The sequence below is a fragment of the Argopecten irradians genome, chromosome 2 (assembly GCF_041381155.1).
Source record: "Argopecten irradians isolate NY chromosome 2, Ai_NY, whole genome shotgun sequence".
Classification (NCBI taxonomy): Eukaryota; Metazoa; Mollusca; class Bivalvia; order Pectinida; family Pectinidae; genus Argopecten; species Argopecten irradians.
This window is the reverse complement of record NC_091135.1, coordinates 5,271,471-5,288,035: the sequence shown is the minus strand read 5'-3', so window position 1 is coordinate 5,288,035 and position 16,565 is coordinate 5,271,471. Positions and strand designations below refer to the sequence as shown.

Sequence of the window (16,565 nt, the reverse complement as noted above, 5' to 3'; positions counted from 1 at the left end):
ATTGTTTAGCTTGAACACTTTAAGTGCAAACTCTTCATTATTTACAGGAAAAGGTTCCACAAGGAGAATACTACAAATTTGACAAATTCGAAACTGAAGTTCCTTCTGAGAATGGCGGTGTATCTCCACGATTTACCAGACATTTAAACGTAGCAAACAGCGAATATTGTGAAAGACAGTTTGTGCGGGTTTTGCAAAAAGTGAATTGGACAATTGAACGAAACGAAATGCGTTTGGCGGACCAAGATAGAAAAGATTTTATAAAACTTGAGTGGCAACAGGTGGCGTTGGTGATTGACAGGACATTACTAGTCTGTTTTCTCATTCTCCTGTTTGCTGTGACACTTTCTATCCTGGTCCCTCCTGACGATAACCTTGGGGATATTAAAGGTCACTAACTGTGACGCATATGAAATAATATAATGTATAGATACATATATAATTTTTCGAATATGAATTTCCATCAAATTTATTCTTTGAATCTATAGGATTATGAAAATGATTTATTCTACATGAAATATGTCATGAACGATTGTGTATATCCTATGTACTTACCGGAACGTCAAATCCTTGTGATACTAGAGTTATATATAAGATGTAGCTGAATACAATAGTGCATCAAAACGCGAATGTGTAAACATGTAACATTTTGAAAGATTGAATATATATTGAAGCTTAATATTCTCTATGAAGCTTTATTAAAGATGCTCCTCCACCGACAGAGCATAAACGATACTCATGATTTTAACAATAATTGGTGTTTAATAGTGTATATATATGTCTAATTAACACAAAAAGCAATGTCAAAATAATTTATTTTGCTTTTGTTTGGTGCATGCACAGTCATTACTTTATTCCATATACATAGGACATAGTTTTAGGTATTGTTTTATTTGAAAATAAGAAAACAGTCAATTCGAAAAATGATTTCCTCATTTCAAATATTGTCTCATAATAACATATTATTTTTAATTTTACATGATGACCTATTCTAATTGTAGGTAGTACATTATATCACTAGTTTTGACGTTCCGGCGAACACCTGTGTGTCATCCTGTACACAATTTTGGTTTTATTTACAATATTGTTAAATGGTGGAGGGATGTTTTGTATTTATTGACATGACGATTAAAACAAAAACGAGATATGTTCTGTAGTTACACAGCCATTGGGCTAACACTATCTCCCTTACAGTAACGCCAGTAACGACATGTTTGGTACCTAAATCATAGTCACACTGGATCACGAGGAAACGAGCTTCAAATGAAATTTGGAAAACCGACCGAGTGAAAGAATTGATAATTTTCCATCAACAGGACTGATTTGCTTTAGCTTTATCTGACTGAGTTCTAGTTTGAGTTCAAGGAATACGTTATGAACGTTGGCTATGTGTCAGTAATTCCCATCGCTTGTCCATTCAATTGTGTTTTTACGTTATATAGGGAAGTGAAAGATGAAACACTCTGTTTCAAAATATACATTGGATGTTTTGTCATAAATATATGCGTAAGTTATGCTATTTTATACCTTAAGGAATCAAATAAATAAATGATGCTTAAAGAATATAGATCTGAAGACGTACACAAAAAAATTAATAAAAAGATACAACGATAAATAAAGATATAAATAAACAAAATGTATCCATTGAAAAGGTTACAATTACTGTAAATTTACCTTGCATTAATACATTGAAGTTACATCAATTGTTTTCACAATGTCATGGAGTATACTCCACGTTAAGACAAGTAAAATCGACGCTTTTAGGAGTCAAGTACATTGCTATTAATTGGATATATATTGTTGAACTCTAAAAGATGTGCAATCACATGTCAAACTGAATTGGTGTAATGGCTTTTACATCTACCACAAAAAGGTTAATAAGTTTGTGTGAGCTTGGTGCTGAAGTAACAAAATATGTACATGTATATGTTTACCTATTTGTCGGATAGCAGTTCTCTTCAACCACAGATATCCATTAGGTGTTTATATGCTGTTCAAAATGTCTCTTGTATGTATCTATACTTATTATCTTTTGTTTATTTTTCCGTGTATATTGCCTGTTTAAAATGAGTTTGCCGGCGCGACAAAACAACGGGGTACTAATTTTCGGTAATGGCCCAGAATCTTTTGGCAATATGGAAAGACTATAGCTTCGGCGTCATCAGTAAACACTTCACAATCAACACAAATGTAAACAAAGCCAGTGGAGCGTAACTAATGAGGATAGCAGCACAGCATGTTTATGTTGTCGCTTACAAGTGCTGTCGAGTACACGTGTAAAACGTGTTTGTGGCGGAAACTCAAAGGCTTTTAGACCTATTCCAATAAGTAGTCGGCACATGTCTATACATTTCTAAAAGTAACGGTGGAGATGGCAATGTCTGTGGTAAACAAATGGGAAATATTTACGACAAAGAAAATATGTGAACATTTGATTTCAGTTTTAGTAGTATATTGTTTATTTTTTAATTGGTTTTCCTTCACATATTTCGCTGTACAATGCAATTTTCTTTCTGATAATTGGTATACGAACGATTCCATGAGCTATGTAGTCGTTATATTTGATTCAGCAAAGTATAATTGAGATTTATGGACGTTTTTAATTTTTTGATTTTAATATGACTTTATTGCCTAAATATGATTTAGGTTAATATGCTTCAGAACAGTAAAGCATGCAGAGAATGCAATTACTTTTTGAATAAAATAACTGTTAGGATATTTACAGCAGGCGGAAGATGAGAGGTTGAATTGATTAAATGCTAAAGCATCGAGCTAAATCATTGTTTGCGCTTTAAGATCATTCTTATTTTGAATTGGAAATTGCGCTTTAAGATAATTCTTACTTTGAATTTGAAGTACATGCACGTTATAAGGAAATATCAAGCGTGTTATTTTTTGAAGAAACTAAGTACTTTTGTATGCATCCACTATCCTTTGTACATGTAAAATGTTGTAGATATATGATGAAAACGAACAAAACGTAAATGAAAATACATGTTTATAGAGCAATTGAACAACGATTAAATAATCCAATATATCAATGTTAAAGGCTGACACAACTATGGACCTCAGCTGAAATGGAGAAAAAAACAGCTTTTGGTTGATTGTTGGGTGTTTATAGTCCAGATTTAGGTTACAAAATCTACTCGAGACTATGCCCCCTCCTTTCTCAACACGGGACTGGACTGACGAGTATAAACAATATAGCCAATGGACAAGCGTATCACGTGTGTAGATAAGGAGCCAACCAGCCAATAGACAGTCATGTTATATGTTTTAGATTTAAAAAACGGACACATTTAAGCGAATGAGTAAATAGATTTATCAAAAACATATGATACTGTTGAAGCAATCTATCACCAATTGTGTATCTATTGACATCAAAGGAGACTTTACAAAGACCTACTGTATCTGTATTTACCGCAACAAACAAATTAATTATTACTGTCAATAAACAGATGTAACATTTTATACAATTCAGTTACGATTTACCACAACCATGTTGAAGGAACGATTACACATATTGTATATTTGCATTACCTGCATACGCACTATCACCTGTATCTTCAGTTCTGAATGTTAAACTCAGAATTAGTTATGAATAGTTTGATTGAGTTGAAGCTTGAATTTTAACCAATCGGATTAATTATCACTGATTTTTGTAGCCGGAAGTGGGACGGCACGTTCCTTGCCCGACATTCAGATCTGGAAAACATATTTGTATTGTGTACATTTTTTATGAGATTATAAAGGCCACATTTAAATACAGTGTATCTGGAACTATAATACGATGTCCCTATACTTAAATATACTTAAAAGCGCAGAGATTACGAAAAAATAATACTTATCTTACCTTTATTTTTATACCTTAATTCATATTACCACCACACAAAAGTATTAAAAACATGTATTTTAGCTATTGTTATAACCATGCTTGTTGTAAACGCTTTTCACTGATATACAGGCACAACACCGAAGAGTCACATCCAAAAGAAGGAAAATAATTCTAATATGGCACATAAGCTCACAAAGCTGTATTTCAGTGAGGAACTAATGGGTACTCTTTAATAGTTCTTTTCATACAATGTGTTCATAATTCGTATATCAACTTACATCTTATTGTCATTCTTAAATGTACATATTAATTTCAAAGTAATATAAGTAAAAGGATTAAGAAGCAGAAGGTGCATATTTATCATCAATTGTCTACTATATGACATCATGGAAAGTCATTGTCATAACTGTTGATTAATTGGATTCAAATTTGTTAGAATTCATTCTTATTTGTAACGAGTAGATTCATTGGCTTAAAAAATAGAATTGGCATTGTCATTTGTAACGTCGCTTCTGATTGGCAGATACAACGGCCTAAAGATTTACCAGAAAAAAAGATACCCGGATGAATTTTGAATTTTGAAGTGATAATCTATATTAGATTAAATCATGAAGATAAATATGAATATATTTTTATGATATGGAGATGTGACAAATCTGAGTGTCTCTTATCATGAATTGTATGATTTATTTGGAGTATACTCAAGATCTAGTAATATTTCTTCGTGATATAAAAATATATCCATCATAAGGTATCCTTTATTATACAAATTTATTAAATTTAAATGATATTGTATTTATTTGGGATTTTAGTAGCGGTGATAGGATGTGTTAGTGTATATAGTTATTTAGGAAACATCTATAACTGACGATATCGTATCAGAGGTCTATATTTCATTCATGTTTTTGTAACTATGGGAACAAGACATACACCATCTGAGTTCTTGTGTACTTTTTAAGACGTTTATCTTTATCATTAGGCTTGACATTTTGCACTGGAATCTTGGTTCGGCTTCGATATTTTTAATCATTACTTGACTGGACATTTCTCATCATTTCTGTTAAAATATCAATTTAGACAAGAGTGCAAGACTAGTACCCTGTCAGGTTAAAAACTGCGTCATTTCCTTGGACTTGGTGACACGAAAACTGGCCTATTTATTTTGTTTCTCTTCCCATTTAGTCTGGTTAGCAAACCATCAGTCATCATATATTCACTAAGTCGGTTTAATAAGACAAATTACTGGACATAATCAATGGTTTTTACCTACAACATGACAGGATCAGAGTAGAAAAAAAACGGAAAAAATATATCAATACTTTTATCATAGTTTTATAAGGCGAATTTCTAGAATGAAAAACATTATAATTGAGAAAAATAGAGTAAAATGCATTGTTCAACTAGACAAGTTGCTTGAAAGAGTTTGAATGACAGATTATTTGGGGTAATGTAGTTTTTAATAATATGGAATAAATCATTTTGTTAGTGCAGCGGTAAGAAGTAAACATCAAAATGATTACATATGAGATGTTCTTGCGATTTGAATTAGGTTTTGAGGATACTTTATATAAATATAAAATATCAGTTAAAAATAAATGTCCAGTATACTTCCATTTCAAAACAGTGACTAGCAAGAAAGGTATAGAATTTAGTTTTGATAATATTAAACTGATCAAGGATTTGTTAAAAATCAAAAATAATTAATAGTGATGATGATTCAACAAGTATACAGCTTATGAAAAATAAATTCCAATATTAACATTTGTCATTTACATTTTTGTTCTTTATTAAAAAAAATATGAGTGTGTCAATGCCACTTAGGTTTGGTTTTGACGCCAGGTAAAGAGGACTGGTGTTGTGTTTTACTTTAGAATGTATGTAGATCTAATATATCAATGCAAATGGCCTGGTACACCATACCTACAGTTAATACAGTTTGAGTTGTGATAAATGGTTTTATTTCATTATTGTTTGCTTTCCTGGTAATTGTCAAGAAAATACTGCAGGGTTTGAATTTCAAGTTCAACACAAAAAGCGATGTGTATATATGTATGTTGAAGTTTAACGAAATGATTCGTTATATGTACATACATGTTAACATCCATGTCCAATCATATAATGGATGAGGTAAGTGTGTATTTGACTTATTCATCCGTGTTAAACCTATCTTATCCTTCATAAGTAGAACTCTGTTTTACATTTTTTCTTATTTCTCGAAACTTGTCAGTGTTAGTGTATATAGTTATTTAGGAAACATCTATAACTGACGATATCGTATCAGAGGTCTATATTTCATTCATGTTTTTGTAACTATGGGAACAAGACATACACCATCTGAGTTCTTGTGTACTTTTTAAGACGTTTATCTTTATCATTAAGCTTGACATTTTGCACTGGAATCTTGGTTCGGCTTCGATATTTTTTATCATTACTTGACTGGACATTTCTCATCATTTCTGTTAAAATATCAATTTAGACAAGAGTGCAAGACTAGTACCCTGTCAGGTTAAAAACTGCGTCATTTCCTTGGACTTGGTGACACGAAAACTGGCCTATTTATTTTGTTTCTCTTCCCATTTAGTCTGGTTAGCAAACCATCAGTCATCATATATTCACTAAGTCGGTTTAATAAGACAAATTACTGGACATAATCAATGGTTTTTACCTACAACATGACAGGATCAGAGTAGAAAAAAAAACGGAAAAAATATATCAATACTTTTATCATAGTTTTATAAGGCGAATTTCTAGAATGAAAAACATTATAATTGAGAAAAATAGAGTAAAATGCATTGTTCAACTAGACAAGTTGCTTGAAAGAGTTTGAATGACAGATTATTTGGGGTAATGTAGTTTTTAATAATATGGAATAAATCATTTTGTTAGTGCAGCGGTAAGAAGTAAACATCAAAATGATTACATATGAGATGTTCTTGCGATTTGAATTAGGTTTTGAGGATACTTTATATAAATATAAAATATCAGTTAAAAATAAATGTCCAGTATACTTCCATTTCAAAACAGTGACTAGCAAGAAAGGTATAGAATTTAGTTTTGATAATATTAAACTGATCAAGGATTTGTTAAAAATCAAAAATAATTAATAGTGATGATGATTCAACAAGTATACAGCTTATGAAAAATAAATTCCAATATTAACATTTGTCATTTACATTTTTGTTCTTTATTAAAAAAAATATGAGTGTGTCAATGCCACTTAGGTTTGGTTTTGACGCCAGGTAAAGAGGACTGGTGTTGTGTTTTACTTTAGATGTATGTAGATCTAATATATCCATTCAAATGGCCTGGTACACCATACCTACAGTTAATACAGTTTGAGTTGTGAGAAATGGTTTTATTTCATTATGGCTTGCTTTCCTGGTAATTGTCAATAAAATACTGCAGGGTTTGAATTTCAAGTTCAACACAAAAAGCGATGTGTATATATGTATGTTGAAGTTTAACGAAATGATTCGTTATATGTACATACATGTTAACATCCATGTCCAATCATATAATGGATGAGGTAAGTGTGTATTTGACTTATTCATCCGTGTTAAACCTATCTTATCCTTCATAAGTAGAACTCTGTTTTACATTTTTTCTTATTTCTCGAAACTTGTCATTGCGTAAAAACCATGTTTCTCTATAATGTTTTAAAAATCTGGATGTACAATTAGATGAATGTTATAATGGGGATTCACAAAATACTGTAAAACAAACAAACCGCATCATGTATATAACAGCTGTTTGTAAATCAACCAATGGAACGAGTTCTACAATAAAGGATTTTATATTATGCTCTAGTTTGTCATTGTCGTCCTCATGACAACCTTTACACAACGTACAGTTTGCAGTTTGTGTCATTTGCAGTGGCCGTACTGTATGACAGCAAGTTTCGCAAATGAAGCACAGGATAATCATTCTATATTGAGCCAACGTGCAATATGATGATTTGCAGTAAACACTTGCCATATATATATATATATATAGATTATATTAACCATACACACATGGCATCAACATGAGTAAGATAATATCTTAACATCTAAGTAGTTTGATTCGTGATTAATTACTAAAATTACTAAACCACTTTACTTTCGCGTGAGAATAAATTTTGCTTTGCGAAGTAAAAGGGACATTTCAGTGAGGCTAATTCTGTTAATTTCTGTGTACAACATGTTCGCTATACCCATACCCGAGCCAAAGTCACACACGTAAAACAAATGTAATACATAACCAATGAGGAGTTGATGAAATTATTTTTAGACAAAAACATGCATCTAGTAAGGTAAACAAACTATAGCGAGAGCGATTTGAGTAGTTCTAGACAAAAAATTCGTTTACTACGCTGGCAAGGCCCAAGGCATACAAGACATTCGACAACTATGTATAATGGTAGACAGTTAGCGAGTTTGAACATTTCACATACATTTCACTACAGTGGGCTTTTCTGGCACATTACAGTAAAACCAACTGATCTAATTTCTATTAAGACTAGTTTGCTTCCGAAATATGTTCGAATTTTAATGTATTCTTAGACTGAATGTTCCCTTTAAATCGCCTATGTTAGGTGTTAGGCAAGGAAAAGTGAAATTAGGCCACCGTGAATATACGTTGGTTGACGATAAGTTAATGATAATCTGCAATTAGAATCGTCATATTGATGCCAGGAGCCAAAACTTCGTAAGGCGAATATGGTCTAGTAAAAATGATCGTAACAATTATTTTAAATATAAGATATTTTCAAGCTATCACTAAGAACAATGAGATGGCATAAATATACAACTACATTTGAGCAAAGAAAATAAACAGATATTTCGGGAATAAAAAAATGTACCCAAAAAGCCATTTGATGACGCAATTGATGAAATGAAAGAAATAATAATGCACTTTATTATGTGACCTAATTTCAATTTTCTCGTCCTTGCTCTGCAGACATCCATATATATTTTAGCACTGTAACTTTTCTTTAATACCAGTCATTAAAATCAACCGTCGAGAATCGTCAGGCTTTGAACAATCCCCATTATTATACATTTGGCTTTACATAAGAGTCGCGAATAATGATCACCCATCTTTTCAATTTTAGTTTATACATTTTTTACGCATTCGCCTCTAGATTTCCTTTTGCTCTTAGCTTTGTCTGCCTATTGAACTGTGGACCACTTTCAACTCTGAAGTTATCATTAAAGTGCAATATAAAAGAAACAATTTCAATGCAATATCCTTAGGAACACAGGAATATTGATTGCGTAAAAAGCATGATTACATACTAGATTTCCTTTTCTATTCACACAGTCAAAAGTTAACGTAGATAGCTAATGGGTATGATCTACTATATATCTGGGTTACAAATCTTACGTACGTTAATAATCAGATGATTGACATGGATGTTGCCAGATATGGCGATGTTTCCTAAATACATTGTTACCTACTCTCGCGTTCTCCTTGATTGGGCTATATCAGCAATTATTTCAGTACAAATTATACAATGTACCTTCAATAATCTGGACTCTTAATTTCCCAACCCATATCATTCGGATAGTGAATTTACCAGAGTGCTAAATTCCATCTTATCTTCTTAGTCTTGTTTGTTTGTTTGATTAATTAACGTCCTATTAACAATCGAAGTCATGTAAGGATGGTCTCCCATGTATGCGGTGTGTGCATTTAATGCGCGTTGCGTGTTTTGGCAGACTGTGGTATATTTCTGTTGTGTCTTGTATAATGTAACGCTTGTCCTTTTCATAGTGCTGCCGAAGACACCAAACCACACACCTCATCCGGTCACATTATATCTTCGAATCCGTTACCTTGCATTTCCATCCGGATTGTAAGTTTTTTCAGACTTTCTTCTTCCGGTTATAGGTGATCCCACCTGGCATAAGGGTTTTTATATTTTTGTTATCATATTTTGCGTACTTCATGATGATCAAAATTCACGAAAATGACTCAAACGTAAAAATAAATCAACTACAAGTGCACGTAAGAGTGTATTCTACAAATTTAATTACCGTTTTGTTTTGGCATACATGCGCCAAAAGAAGTGACATTAGAAATAAATAATTTTAATATATATATATATGGGTTTGCTTTCCAAACAAATTGACATTTTTCAAATAATGCTGCTAATAGGATAATGGGGTAACATGCTATTTTCGTGATTTCCAAAACCTTGCAACTGATAAATGAGATTCGTTGAAGTAGATTTTAAGTAACCATGTACATTCTATATTGTAAAATATGTATGTATGGAAGGAGAATCACCCAATCTCCAGTGGACAATGATATAAGATAACGAAGAAACTTGATATGTCAATAAGCGTATCCCTGACATGGTTCAGAATACTAGTATCGCTGTCTCGAATAATAGTTCTGTCCATAACATATCATCGCAGTAATATAATTATCCTAAAGGCCAACTACCTTTCCGAAACAAAAATGAAAGTTTCCTAAAAGCAAAAATAACGAAGGAAAATTTATATCGATGACCTAAAATGAGGGTACAACACCAAACAAATGCAAGTTTCCTACGTTATCTTTGCTGGTTGGTTAATTAACGTCCTATTAACAGCTGGGGTCATGTAAGGACGGCCTCCCATGTATGCGATGTGATGCCGGTGTGAAGTGTAGTATTAACGTTCGGCCAATAACATTCCCATTTTATAAACCAAAAACCGTTCCTGCCAGGTATTCGGGGTTTAAAATAGGGGTCATTTAGTTCTGAGAGCATAAGACACGATATTATACAGTTGTCATTTACAGCTTTCAGGTTTGCTGTCAAATGCGCCTTCAATCTATTTCGATTGGCTATGACGAATGCGCCCAACTTTTCAATTCCACTCTTGAAAACTGTGTATAGAATGACAATGGTTTTGTTTAAAATTTGTAAAGCCCGCATATCGTCAGCATTCAATTGGTATCAAGCGGAAACTTATTACATATATATCCAATCATGTGGTGTTGCTCCATCATTTGCTTTCTTTTCTTATTAAACGTTTGGGAATATTTCGGATATAATAAACTAAATGATGTACAGAGACAAATTATGCCATTAAGTTTATTTAAAGGTCCACTATCTTTCCGAAACAAAAACTTGAAGTTTCTTAAAAACAACGATAGCATAATGATGGCCTAAAACACTAAATGAATCCAAGATTCCGTCCGTAATATGTGTTAAAAGTGAAGATTCATTGCGCTGTTTTGCTATACATTTGTATGGCACAATGATAGTCAACTAACGCGCGGTAATTAGGACGACGGCGGGAAACATAAGATATAAACACGTTATGAAAATTAGCATTTAATTGATTTTAATTAATTTTCAGAAGGTGATGATATTAAAGTGTAGTATTAACGGTAAGCTAACAAGATTTGCAACTCTACAAATTTACCAATATATTGTTTTGCGTTTCTATTTTAAGAATTAAAAGCTGTTTCGGAAAGGTAGCGGAGTTTAATATAGAGAATAGTTTAGTAATTTTAACAATCATGTACATTCTAAGATATAATGTATTAGAAACTACAGAAGGTAACTGTAAGATATTCATATACATGTATTAGAATATTCTACAGTACATGTATGTATTGTTAATGCAATGTTGAAATAACATCGTGAAAAATCGGAGGGAGTTACAAAATAAAAAACAATTACAAGTGTTCGAAAAGTATAGGATTGTATATGGAAGGATACCTAGGAAACAAACAACTGTCGAAATGGAGAAAAGTGACTATTTTACCACTTTTGTAACATACATGTACATGAAGGTGATATTTCGTCTAACAAACGCTTATTTTAAAAACTCACCAGTGATAATTTCAACGAATTTATTAAAGGCAATCGTCGATACGTTTTATTTTATCTTTTTTTTTCTAGACAGATGCTTAATCTAACTTTCCATAGGAATCAACATTACTACCTGTAATAATTGCTGAACGGAGACAGAGCAAATAATTCCTCAAAGCATGATAATAAAATGTCAGTGGACTCCGGGTAAAATTCTGCACATTTGTTATTTTACAGCTCTCTGGGTGATTTTGTTTTCAAAGTATTTTTGTCAAAAGCTTAAATCCTTTTAGACTTCGTCATTACTCATGTTTTATATCTCTCTGGTGATCACATCAATTCGTCTGGTAGGAGATTGTGGCCGGTAAACTGAACAAAATTGTTCCACGAATTCATTACAGCCTTACACCATCTATGAAGTACGCATACTTAAATGCAGAAAGATCCGTCGCTATTTACCTTTCACATGTATAACACAAGTCTCACAAAGCAGTGACCAGGAACACAGTAAAACAGGCAGGTCAGAAAAACAGAGAAATTATTTTGGATTGAACAGCATTTTGATTGCATTAAAGGTGGTATGAACGCAATTCGACACATAAATATTCATTGTAGAGCGTTAGCTTATCTCCGCGAATTAACATTTTCATCAACATGATGTTGAATGGATTTTCTATTCAAGTTTTAAATTTGCGAATTTCAATCTTCAAGAACTTGTTTTGAAACGAAAATCGCGAAATTAAGGAGCCGCTGAATGAAGTTGGTTTACAGTGATATGTTTTTCATGGTGTGCAGTTCATGGTGTGCATCCCATATCAGTCAACAGTCAAAAATCTTTTTCCTCGGTGTTGGTACCAACCCGATGAGCTGTTTCCCGAGGCCGATGTTTTGTTACTTGAACGGCAATCTTAAGCTTATCATCGAAAGACTGGGTCCGGCACGCCGGTGTTTATGACGTCTTCAATTAATTATGACGTCAACAATTAAAGTGTACACGGAATGGTTTGGTATATAAGGCTATATAAATGTGTCATTGTATAAAATTTAGAATGGAGAAAGTACGAGTTTCATAGCGAATACGGTATTAGAGATAATGCGACTTTTCTCTAGAACACACCTGAAGCCCCAAGCCATTGACCCCGATTCGGGACCCCTGACCTGTGACGTCACGAGGACAACGGGACCTACTCTACTCGCATAAGATAGAGTGGCGATTTTCGGTGTCTGCCATCTAATATAAACAATCTGTTTGTAAATATCGATTTTTACAGACACAAGTACCTGTGTACATGTCCGATACCTATTTAATATTATTCTCAATTACAGATATGAGTTTGGAATACGCTTGAAAATAGGGATTTATACCATGCATATATTGATGTACCTGTCGTAGATAAATGAACATTTCTGCACAATATTATACAGTGTACAACATAATGTGTATAATAATCCACGTACGTTGTAAATCTACGGTATTTGGAACCACATATACATGAATATTATGTAAGAGATTCTTGACTATGTTATCCAAAACCCGACTCGGGTCGTTGTACTGGTCAAACCCGCTTTACAAATTTCTGACTTTTTCATTTTAAACCTACCCATACGAATTAAGTTATGATTCTAAACAGATTTTTTTGCATATATGTAAATGCATCTACTAATTGCGTTATATCTGAAATCGATCCATTTTTTTGACGAAATACATTCAGCTTTCATATAATACAATACATCCGACGACTTGTTGATATTTCGCTCAAGTTCATTTATTAGTGTCTTTAATTGAAAAAATAAATCATGCACGAGTCAGACGAAAAAAAGACTGAAGATGTCTATGTCTAATCCAAGTTGCAGATATCAAGTACAGAACAAAATCAGAACTGTACTTCCGAATAGCCAATGTCGTGCTGCGTTTATCTCTTTACCTGTATACTGCAGTAACTAAAACGCGTGGTCAACCGAGACTAATGAGGGGTCTTATAACCAGATTACGTAAGAAAGGTGTTTAGTGACCTGTCACGCTTCGTTGATTAGCTCACGTCAGGTGTCAAAAGTAAGATCACGGGTAAGTTATCGATGGACAATCATTTAATTGCTGTATAATGTCATATTTGTTTACACTTATTAATCCTTGGTTTACAGTAAAATATATCATTCGAACATAACATATAACAAGTGTATAAATCACTAGATGTATACATAATTGTATATTTCAGAATGACCAATGTATACATTTGTCTCTACAAGATTATTTACAAATGGCATGTCGAGAAAGAACAATGCAAATATGATGCACAATGTCAGAATTTTGATATTTCTGATAGTTGCTAGATTTTGGATATCCAATTCTTATCGATCATTATATAATACTAATAATGATAATCTATATAACCAATAAATGTACTGTTGAATATTGTTAAAATAACACATGTTTTATAAATGTACTTGTACATGTAGCTATAAAAGGAAGATAGACTCGTTACAGCTATAAATGAATTATGTATTTTAAATTCAATTTCTCAAGTGGTTTATTTTGTTTTTAATTTACCCCCCCCCCCCTCCCAATTTATGTCTATGATATTTACGTGTATTGAACTATGAAATACATTTAACACCTTTTCTTTTCGTTATGCTGATTCTTGAAATCCATAGGCCAAGTGATTTTTTATTTATACAGAAACATATTCAAATGGATATATATATAATTATATGACCATCATTTTTCGAATTCGTCTCTTTTTATATGACATTATGAAAATTGAATATTTCCCAGGTTTGATAAAATTAGTAAGCTGTTAAAACAGAGATAAGATCTCTACTTAAAATTTTACACAAGGTACACCTGGCTTATACCAGAAACATAAATAACTTATAATTTCCGCTAATCTACTTATGTATTTAGCATGATTTCACTTGCAATATTTCCTATTTTATATATAATTAAATCTTCACCATAACTGTATACTGTATATATATCTGTAAAATTCTCGTAACCCGGGCCCATTTTAGGAATACATATGTCCACCTTTGTGCTATAACCCCACTACCAAACACCTCACTGCCGTTGTCCTCGTGACGTCACATCCGGTTATTCCCCAAATCAGCGTGAGCGGCCGATTCCCTGATTAGCAGTTGATATACAGGTAAAAATCGAGCACTTCGGAGGGCGGTATCTCGGTACTGAAGCGGCCGATTTTGATGCGGTTTTCAACATTCTTGTCAGGAGATCAATCAGAATAACATATCTAAATATCATTTTCCATTCCGTGTACACTTTAAGCGCACGCAAATGTTCCGCGCCGGTGAATAGTTTCTGAGGATTTATATTTTTGTAACGATTTTCAAGCATGTTCATGTGAAAAAAAGTCAAAAATATTTTATTTACATTTACATAGGGAGTCAGGTAACAATGATATCTTTCTGGTTTCATGACTTTCGAGAGTTACCAAAAGACTCTCCATCCGGTCACATTATATTGACCAGGGACAAACCTGGTGTCGCAATTCGTTTGTACTGAGCGTTAACCTGGAACAGAATCTACCATGTTTATATACCAATCATTGACTTTCCATGCAATTACCAACGATTGACTCAAGAAAGCCTGGAAGAAAACAAGATGGTACCGCAAATTTATTTGCCTTGTGATCACAAACGCCCTACCTGCAGGACAAATGCTGAATATGACAAAAGTAATTAGAAGTGTGTGTTTAGCAGTCTTAGCGCTTAACATAATAACAATACTATGGAACGTATCAAACAAATCTCAAGGAGCGATAACTTCCGGAAACAAAACTCAAAAGTTTCTAAAATTAATTATAACACGATAAAATGTATATCAATGACCTAAGATGAAGTTAAACACCAAACAAATGCAAACTATCCTGCGTTAATTACATTGTAATACATGTATGTTAAAAGTGAATATTAATTTCGTTGTTTTGCTGGCGGGAAACATAAGACGACCCGCGATATAAAAATTAACATTTAATTTATTTTAATTAAATTGTTCAGAAGGTGAAGTGTAGTATTGATGGTAAGATAATAACTTTCTGCGAACTTGTTTTGAAAATTAAAACCCATTTCCGAAAGGTAGTGGGTTTTAATTAATATTACTAAGCGTCAAAGTAAATTGAAAGAAAAAAAACGAAGAAGGAAAATCGTGTAGGAATAGAGGTATTTGACTTGATAAGGAAAGTCTTGTATTGCACAACGAGCAGCCGTGGAAATGTAATAAAGCACGTAGCCCTGGCGACATTTTATGTAGAAAAGTCTGAACGCTCAGTGTCAGATGCAATTGCCACATTTAGCGTGTAACAGCAGCAATGCTTTAAAATATGAAAACAATAAGTACAAAGAGGGTAGAAGCGGTATTGCAAGAATTTCAACAGTTGATATGATAGACGAGAAATTGATTCCCTGTGTGGGAAGTACATCCACAGAACGTGAATGTACGAGTAGTACATGTTAAGACATTAAATCTGTTGTAAATACACACAAAAACACGTAGACTATGTTATGTAGTTTTAATGGGGATAGTTTTTTGTCTTTTGAAAGGTTGACCAAACGTTTCAAATGATTAACAGGTACTATTGGGAAAAGTTACACTTTTCATGAAATACCAGGGAAGGAAACTAGTCTCTCACGACTCATCGTATAACGATACTGTAAACAAACTATTTTTTTCGCGAATTTCGCGATCTAAGAATATCTACGAAACCTTATCTCCGCGAATTGATATCTACATGACATATATTGGGAAAAAATAATTCCGCGAAAGTTAATTTTCGCACACATGTTTAGGAATGGAAATTGCGAAATTGAGTAGCCGCGAAAGAGAGTTACCAACTTCTTGTACGATGAAATCTCGTGTATTTCACGGGAAATTTCAAACCGCGAATATTAAAAGCCGCGAACATGATTCGTACATATAGGTCCATTATA

General features: G+C 32.9%; 1 protein-coding gene across 5 annotated transcripts in view; it reads left to right on the top strand.

The window, feature by feature from the left end:
• LOC138314230 (neuronal acetylcholine receptor subunit alpha-10-like) overlaps positions 1–6,058 on the top strand; it is a 117,492-nt gene extending 111,434 nt beyond the window's left edge. For all 5 annotated transcript variants that reach the window (XM_069254454.1, XM_069254455.1, XM_069254456.1 and 2 more), the window contains one exon: positions 48–6,058. In XM_069254454.1, coding sequence (XP_069110555.1) covers positions 48–398 — 351 coding nt within the window. In that variant the 3' untranslated portion in view covers positions 399–6,058. The remainder of the gene's footprint in view (positions 1–47) is intronic.
• Positions 6,059–16,565: the final 10,507 nt, after the last annotated feature.